The following is a 9,683-nucleotide window of genomic DNA, read 5'->3' on the forward strand; positions in this document are numbered from 1 at the left end:
TAAATTATAATACACCTGAAATGTAGCACTTCGTTATACTATACTAATTTTAATAGATATCATTATCATAATATCGTATGTATATAATACTATACTAGGATTCACCTTCTCTGTGTTAATTGTTAAATATTGTGTAGACTAGTAGTGTATAATAATTATTTTAGTCAGTAATTTTTTACACTAACATTTAGGTGTTTTAGTCATTTTAAATGTGACAAGAACTCGCGTTTTTAATCATAAATAAAGGGCTTGTAGATTCAACATTGTAATGTCGTAGCCTATTGATTAAGTATTGTGGCGATACCGTAGTATCACCACTACTACGGTTATTATTGTACGTCCAAATCATTGTACCGCGTACTGAATTATTGTGTCATTCCTTATCTCATGTGCCAATCGCGTCTCCGACTCTGTACACCGCGCTCCCCTTCCACCATGTACGACTCTTCGCGGTGTTAGCGACGCACCGACGACTGACGAGCCACTTTCGCTTTTCTTGCGCCCGCTCGCACATCAACGTTTTTTTGACCACGATTATTTTTTCGTACCTCCTTGCCGCTACAAAACGTTCCGCGTAAAAACATCGTGACTCCGTTACACATCGCACTCGCTGTTTTCGCGCGCGCTTATTTTGTACCTGTTTTGTCAGATTTTTCTTTTTTGTTAAATATAAACTGTTTTTTTTGGGCTACAACACGATTGCGCAATTTTTCTTTTTTTTGACCCGACTAATCACACCACGATTGCGCCTCGATCCCTTTTTACTTGTTAAAATCACAACACCATTGAGCACCAAATGATATGTATATTATATAGTATCATAATATATACTATATAATATCATAGTATATACTATATACGATGTGTAATAATGTATGTACAACATAAAATAATTAATCAATTAAATTAAAAATAAATAATTAATTCTCCTGATATTATATTATAAATTATATATTAAAGTCAATACCCGATATTATTTGTTTTTCGATAGTTATATCAATTTTCAAGAGTAACTATTTTCTGCATGGGTTTTTATTTTTATTTTTATAATTTTATCTGATTGTCGACTCGGTGTAAAGCACGGACGTAGTGCTTACATAGTGCATACGTCTGTGGCGTAAAGCAATACATTTTAGTAGATAAGTACCCAGTAGATAAGATAATATTTTCTTAATAAGCGATATCACAATATCGGCATTGAATATTGGTATTTTTGTTTCATTCGCAATTTATATGGCGTATAAAGTGAACGTTTATAGACTATAGTATTATTACAGTATATTCTAGTGTAAAATATATAGTTTCAATTATTGAAATGGATCTGAAAATTCAAAAGAAATTTCAAACCGAAAAAGGTAAGCCATGCATTTTAGTCGATGGTTATAAATACGGGTAATTTAATGAACTAAAAAAATGTGGTAGTATCCGATACCGTTGTACCAATAAAAATTGTTCTGCAAGTTTGCTTATTAATAAAGATGTTACAATTGTTATTAGTATGCTTAACGATCATAACCACGATGTAATTGCTGAAAATATCGTTGGTAGGCAAATTATCAATTCCCGTATTAAAAGGAAAATGGAATGATTTATTAACAAGGCCGAATAAACTAATTCGAGCTGAACTTAAAAACGCAGAAAATGATATTGAACTTGTGCATTCTGATGTGAGGTTATGGAAAAAAAGTATTTACGATTTCTGTCGTAAGAGTATTCTTAAAAATCCAAAAAGTGTTGAAGAATCAAAAGTTCAAATATTTGATAAACGCGAAAATATAATAAGTAATACTAATGAGTTGTTTTGTCATATGGAAATAATTTTAAGTCCGGTATTGTTTACTTGTGCTACTAATCTTGAAATATTAATTCGAAGTTCTCACATATTCACCGATGGGACGTTTTCACATTCCCCCAAACATTATGAACAACTTTATACTATTCACATATTGTAAAACGATTTTTATATACCTGTAGTGTATTGTTTTTTGACTTCAAAATCAACTCAAACATATAAGATATGTGGCTTACACTTATAGAATTGTGTTTGAAATTGATGGGTATAAATTAACAACTATCATTAGTTCAATCAACTTTTCATTTCGATTTTGAAAAAAGTACACATAACGCTGTTAAAGAAATTTTCCCGAGATGCAGAATTCTGGCATGTAGGTTTCATTTAAATCAAGCTTGGTTTAGACATATTCAAAAAGATAATCAGCTACTAAATGAATATAAATCAAATCCGGAATTGAGTGTTTGGCTAAAAAAATTTTTTGCTTTAGGATTTTTACCAGCCAATTTAATAGAGAATGCTTTTTTATATTTAATTGAAAATGCTCCTACATCTAATTTTGAATTTACCGATTATTTACTTAAAAACTATATAGAAACCGATGCACAATTTCCACCAATTTTATGGGCAGATAAACCACCCAAAGAAGCTAAAACAACTAACGGTCCAGAATCTTTTCATATGCACTATAATTCGCAGTTTTATACTTCGACCATCTACTTTCCAATTAATAAACATATTAGGTATTCAAACTGAAACCTATTTAAAAATAAATAGTATAAAACGCAATAAAAAAAATAAATTACGAAAAGAGCAAGAAAACAATATTAAATTTATAATGGATACTTGGAAACAATTTAAAAAGAAAATATCAATGATTGACTATTTGCAAGCAACGGGACCACGTTTTTGTGCTAGTCGCCAAATGTAATTATTTAAAACTTCTTATTATTAAATTTTTAACGGATTATTTTTATATCAACAAAAAAAATATCGACCATTGACTATGTCTGAGTATACATTTACCATACGTCATGTAATTTAGGAAAAACAATTTTTAACCAATCCAACGATGATAATTTATTGACAGTCCTAAGCCTGCAATAATTGGGAAGGAAAATTGAATTGCTTAATTATTTTATGTTGCACCTAAATTATTATACATAGTATAGACTATGGCAGGGGTGGCGAACCTTTTTTGGGTCAAGTGCCAAAATTTAAAATCAAGTTTTTTGAAATATGCTCGCGTGCCAAAAAAAAAAAAAATTTTTTCTAGGTAAGATGAAAGAAAAAGCATGTAATAATTACAACCATTTTATTAGGTATATAATTTAATAAATAAATAGTATATATGTAAAGTTTTATTTCATTTATTAATGTGATTTCTGTTGTTGTTTTTTAGAAGATAACATTTTAATATCTGGAGTGTAGTTGGTAGTTTTCAGTGAAACACAAGCAGCACTAGTTACATCGATTAATGTATTTCTCTGCTTCGTTTTTATTAAATTCATTATGGAGAATAAACTTTCACAAGCATAAGTTGACGAAAAAATTGATAGGATAGATCGAGCAACTTTTTTTAATGTATTAAATGTGTTTGGAAGCGAGTTCCAGACTTTAAGAATTTCATTATCTGCATTTTTTACCGCGTTTGCTTGAAGACGGTTGATTTTTATTTCTTCGATTAGTTGTCTTAAGTCAATGAATTTTTGTTTCCACGTATTACAGGATTGAAGATCAATTAACTCAAATTCAAATGTATCTATATTCATCCATTCAAAATAATGTAAATCTAATTCATCGAAATTGCAAATATCAGGGCATTTGAGGAACTTAATATTACACTCAAACTTTTTAAAATCTATAAACCTGTTATTGAACTGCTGAATTGTTTCCTTTATGATACTTAAAATTTTTTTTATATTTTCATCTAATTTAGGAGTCTCGTTGATTTCAATTTCATTCAAGAATTTGTTTAAATGTTGAAAATATTTAAATTTATGATTTTCTATATCACGTATAAATACATTTAATTTTGTTTCAAAGCTTTTTATTAAACTAAACATGAACTCTAAATTTTTTCCGGTACCTTGCAATTTTAAATTGAGTTCATTTAAATGCAAACAAAAATCAGTAAAAAACATTAAATTGCACAACCAATTTATATCTGTTAATTCAGTATAATTTTTTTGGTTTTCACTCAAAAATAAACGAATTTCGTGTAAACATTCTACAAATCGTTCTAAAAGGTTGCCTCTACTAAGCCAACGAATATTATTGTACATCACGAGTCCTTTATGAATAGAATTTACTTCTTCTAATAATAAACTGAATTGCCTTTTATTTAATGCTCGGGCGTTTATAAAGTTTACAATTTTTGTTACAAGCTTTAAAATATTTTCATACTGCAATAGTCCATCCTTAGCACACAACGCTTCCTGATGAATTATACAATGAAAACCAATTAAAGGATGTCCAATTTTCTTTGAAAAAAGGTTAACAAAACCACGGTCTTTTCCAATCATACAAGGGGCGCCATCGGTAGTTACTGATATAATTTTAGATAAATTTAATCCAATATCTTCAAGGACATTTACAACAACTTCACATATATTTTCACCAGTAGTTTTAGCTGGTATAGATGCTAATTTTATAAGTTCTTCACGAACTTCATCGTTAATACAGAAACGAGAAATTATTGAAAGACGCGCAGACGATGTTATATCTGTACTCTCATCGATGCAAATAGAAAAAAATGAACTTTGATTTAAATCGTGTATTAATTGATTTTCAATATTAGAATTCATACTTAGTATTCTCTCTTAAATAGTATTTCTACTGATTGACAAGTCTTTAATACGTTGTATAATTGCATCTTTATTATCAAAGTCTTGAAAAAGGTTATCAGCGCAATCTAACCAAGACATTTTAATAAAATCTCCATCACTAAACGGTTTTCCCCGAATAGCGATAGACTTTGCAACATCAAAACTGGCAGACACTAAATTATCAGATTTTTTAACAAATTTAATTAATTTATCACTCTGTGCATCTTTATTTGATAGTGCACGTGAAATAAAACATTTTAGTTCATCGGCAGATTTTGTTAATAGTGTTTTATGAATAGTTTCAAAATGACGTTTGACAGATGAAGTTCGACATACAACACTTTCTGAACACAGTACACATAACGCTTTATTATTTTTGAATATCATACCATATTTGAATGTCCACCATTCTTGAAAGTTTCGACTCGTTGATTCTTCAGAACATTTCATTTTTTTTTAAAGTGACATATTAATAAAATACTCGTATTTATTTATCAATAATCACGATAGTTGACGACGGCCGACGGGTAACTAAATTAAAAGTTCGTTTGAACGGCTGACAAAGTGCAATTGTTGTTATCGCAACCGGTCGCGGTATCGGTAAATTTAAAATAAACTTCGTAATCGAATGTTGGGTACTTTGTACTTCTATCGTAGCGATATGAGTACAAAAACCATAAATATTATTTATTATAACATTTATAAACACATTTTATTACAAACTTATAAATTTGATTCTTAAAATTTCTCATAATAAAGTTTTAAAATATAATTTTTTTTTTAAGATAAATAATATTTGCGTGCCACTGAAATTTGGTCAACGTACCACTTGTGGCACGCGTGCCATAGGTTCGCCACCCCTGGACTATGGTATATAGTATATATGGTACTATAGATATAGTATATACTATATATTATTTGGTGCGCAATGGTGTTATGATTTTAACGGTAAAAAGGGATCGAGGCGCAATCGTGTTACAAATTTTTTGCGCAATCGTGTTGCACCCGTTTTTTTGTAACGTATTATTATAAATATTTTTAATAAAAAGACTACGTCGATCCTTACACCTTGTCGCTAAGTTCGCGCAAGGCTTAACGTTTCTCTACGAAAGTTGGTACCGACCGTTAATTAACCTGACGGCGTACCACAGTATCAATGATACCTATAAATTTGCGAGCCAAGTATTTTATATAATAAACAATAATATTATTCGGAACTCCAAGAATAATTAATGTTAGCAGAAAATAAAATTTTAGCCCGTAAATTTTACATTTATAGCTTGATCGTTTTTTTTTAAATAATATTTGATATTTGAAATGTTTTGATTTAATTTTTTTGTTGAACCAATTAAATATTTCTTGCAGATTTTTAACTCTTTGATACATTTTTGGTTCCAAAACCAGGATTCAACACATGCCAGTAACATTACATTACATGATTTTATACGTGATATAAACAGTCTAGAATATAATTGTATACGTCAAAAATCATTGCTATTTTGGACTCTTTCGGATTATAAAATTAAAAAGGTTTTGGACATTAATGAATAATATGTTAAAATAGAAAATTATAAATATTAAGAGATGGTTTGGAATATTTAAAATTGAAAATTACAAGATTCTTAGTCGAAGGAGCGAAAATTTGGAAATCCAAAATATCATTTTTGAATTTATCAAAATTTTTGAATTTTGACATTTTGGAAAATATTTTGAATACTTTTATATTAAATGATTTTATTAAATTTTATACAGAATTGTTTGTTATGTGAGCCGTTGCCGGTGGTACTGCAATACCGGGTTAACTGTTTAACTCGTTTTTATACTTATACCTGGCGCTGAGTTTCCACTCACGGCGACTCGATATTTTTCTAAAATGCAGGTTAAGCTGATAATAACTGTTTTATTCAGTATAAAATATTTAAAGGGAGACAATATATGGAAAATTAAAAATTTTATAGTGTTAAAAAAATGTAAGTGAGGGGGGAGACATAACTGTAATCAAGCTTAGACTAAGAATGCAAAAAAAAAAAACCAAAAAAAGTTAATATAAAAATTGTCAAGAAGAAAAAAAAATACATAAAAATATAATAATATAATACAAAATATGTACATTGGATCACACCACAGCTTGCCGTGAGGGCAGGTGCTGATGGAGTAAACTCGGCACGGGGAGTTACTTCTCGGATGCCTACACCTGACGTGAACATTGAGCCCTCAGCAGGACTAGACTCGGTCAATTTTACATGAGACGCGTCATGTGTCTTGGTAGGGGGGGGGGGGCAATGTTGGCGGAGCCGTTCTAGGTGACGGACGCGGTGGCCTGAAGTTTTCAGGCTGAGCTCGGCGATCTTGCCAAGCGTTTGGAGCGTGTGGGTTGCGCTGTCGTTCTGGACGACCACGGTACGCACGCTGAGGGGCAGCTCGCTGTCTCCGAGGAGATGGATTGTTATCCTGGTGATCAGACATTGTATGGATGCTGATGGATTAAGTATATAGTAATTTAGAATTACGTAACTTAACGATTTAGAGTTAACTAAATGGTTGGGTTGGTGGTTTATGTGTTTGGAAAAGTATTTATATTGAATATAAAACTTTTGGATGTGAACCTCAGTCCTGCATATAAAATTTGGAAAAGACTTGGTAAATAAAAAGAGCATAGTAAAGCTGATAAGAACAGATTTATTCAGTATAAAATATTTAAAGAGAGACGATATATGGGAAAATAAAAATTTTATAGTATTAAAAAAATGTAAGTAAGGGGGGAGACATATCTGTAATCAAGCATAGACTAAAAATGCAAAAAAAAATCCAAAAAAAGTTAATATAAAATTGTCAAGAAGAAAAAAAATTACATAAAAATATAATAATATAATACAAAATATGTACATAACTCATGTATAACTCACATGTGGAGCGACCAGACTGCTCCAAAAAGTGGCGTTCAGCTGGTCGACGAAGAAACAAACATACAATCACACACGTGGGCAGCTGGACCAAGAGGCGGCGGACAGCTGCTTGACAAAAATTCACAACGACGAAGAACAGCTGGGCCAAAAGACGGCACCAGCCGGCGGTTTTGGTGGACTACTTCGTCGATGTTCTCTCAGTCATTTTGCGCCGTATGTTTAACGTGTATTGCACCACGGTATGCGGGTGTCAGGGACACCACTTATATTGATGACTTTCGCCCGTCCGTCGCCGAAGGAGAGGGTGGTGACAGCTCCTAGAGCCCAAGTCGGTTTTACAGCTCCAGGCTGTCCACTTCGCGGAGATAACCGACATTAAGTTCGCGCATCGCTAGGAGCAAACTTGCACCGTGGCAGAGATCGATGCCCTGGAAGACTTTTCTATCTCCACGGTGCACCTCCAGCGCATACTGTTTATGATGGACTATAAACATAGGATTATGAGACCAGATCAAGGCTACCTCACCCCAGGAAGCGTCGGGGAGTACATACGGCTCAACCAAGAGAGGGTGTTGCGGTGTCAGGCTGCTCGCGGAGGACTCGACATCGCGGCGGTGGACAGCGCCTTCAAGCTGTACACCACCTGACCCACGTCGCGGCGGACGCGGCCGAACACGTGGATGACGTGACGAGACGGAGACCCTAAGAATCTGCCCATCGAGGAAGTCGCGTCATCTGTCAGGGGAGGACGAAGGTTTTCCGGCAGCTAGGGTCCGGAGGAGCAGCGGTAATGAGGCGCGGAACGCTCAAAAGACTCAACGTCGGTTGACGTTGGGAGGCGCCTCGATCACACATGAAGGCAATGGTGCTGGGAGGCAAGCACAGGAGGGCGGTCATGCGGACAATAAGAACACACTCCGCTCAAACGAAGCGAAGACCTGTCCAGAAACGACCGCGCAGCATAAGAGCGTGCCGCCGCTGCTCATCCAGCTCTCACTTTCTTTAGAGATGGCGACCAATGAGGTTCGGTGGACTGCGTTTCGTCCATAGGGCGAGACTGAACTGTGCCGTTGAATGGCTCACTATGAGGTCCAGGAACGCAGGTGTCGTCGATGTGGCACACAACGGTTTCATCCATCGTCGATCACTGTATGCGTTACACCGCGTTTACACAGAGGCACAACGCCATGTGCCAGGATCAAGAAAAGCGGCGACCACAAAGTTTGAGGTTCTCTGATGAATCAGCTCCTGAGACCAGGCTTCGCCGGATTTAGCTGGAACCAAACATTTATGTAGTGACGTTCGTGCTGTTTGGACAACCGTGGGCGTCGAGGCGGCGTATGCAGAAGAGGTCCAATACGAGGACCAGAGCGGAGTTGGCCGCCAGGTAACCGTGAGGCGACAGTTGTACTTTATAGTTGGAGGTTTGGATCAGGACCCCGAACGAGGCTTTGAAGGTGCTCTGTAGCAGGTCGTATAGTACCCGGATGAGGAAATTCGTGTTGTTGAATGATTCCTCATCAGGACATAAATATCCATCGCATTCGTCCGGGGTCCGACAAGCTCGAGTGATCCATTGTCACATATTTAGTGACAATTTGTTTTATAACCTTTTTCTTTTTGTATATTTTTAAATTTTAGCGACCTCACTATGTCCCCCTTGACTTACATTTTTACTTTTAAAGTTTTTGTCCATAACATGTCTCCCTTTAAATCATATGACATAAATCTGTTCTTATCAGCTTAATCTGCACCCTTGTAGTTACTGCAGTCGCCGCGAGTGCAAACTCGGCGCCAGGTTTAAGATAAAGTTTGCCAGCAGTTACCAGATCCCACAATACATACACTTTACATCTAGCCGATACGAGCAATCCGATCTTGGTGTTAATTGTCTTTGTTTTGCTAGCCATTATGTTAACGTCTTAACCGTCCGTGCTGGCTTTTGTCTTACGGCCTAGGTACGCATACCGCGCCTCAAGGTGGGCCAGCCCCTGAAATTGTAGCAATTACCCAGGGTAGAAGGTGGGGTCCAGGCTCGCACTGGACTTAGCTCATCTAACACATCTCCCGTACGCACCCACGTTAAAATACGAAGGTGGTGGCGTCACCTCGCTGGAGTCCTCAGGCCACCAGTTGCATGGTCTATACCCGCACGTC

General features: G+C 35.0%; 1 protein-coding gene across 1 annotated transcript; it reads right to left on the reverse strand.

The window, feature by feature from the left end:
• Positions 1 to 2,814: 2,814 nt before the first annotated feature.
• Positions 2,815 to 4,599, reverse strand: LOC112599962 (SCAN domain-containing protein 3-like). The gene is made up of 2 exons (XM_025347098.1): positions 4,076 to 4,599; positions 2,815 to 2,890 (listed from the first exon to the last, which is right to left on the reverse strand). Exons 1-2 carry the CDS (start codon positions 4,597 to 4,599, stop codon positions 2,815 to 2,817), a joined length of 600 nt encoding a protein of 199 aa, XP_025202883.1.
• Positions 4,600 to 9,683: the final 5,084 nt, after the last annotated feature.

The sequence above is a fragment of the Melanaphis sacchari genome, unplaced genomic scaffold, assembly GCF_002803265.2.
Source record: "Melanaphis sacchari strain LSU unplaced genomic scaffold, SCAv2.0 Contig574_pilon_pilon, whole genome shotgun sequence".
NCBI classification, from domain to species: domain Eukaryota; kingdom Metazoa; phylum Arthropoda; class Insecta; order Hemiptera; family Aphididae; genus Melanaphis; species Melanaphis sacchari.

Excerpts from the sequence above, each read along its gene's own strand:
- LOC112599962 (XM_025347098.1), bottom strand. The coding sequence starts at position 4,599 with ATGAATTCTAATATTGAAAATCAATTAATACACGATTTAAATCAAAGT. Across the intron at positions 2,891-4,075 it reads ATTCATAAAGGACTCGTGAT|GCTTAGGACTGTCAATAAAT; the intron begins GTACAATAATAT and ends CAATTATTGCAG.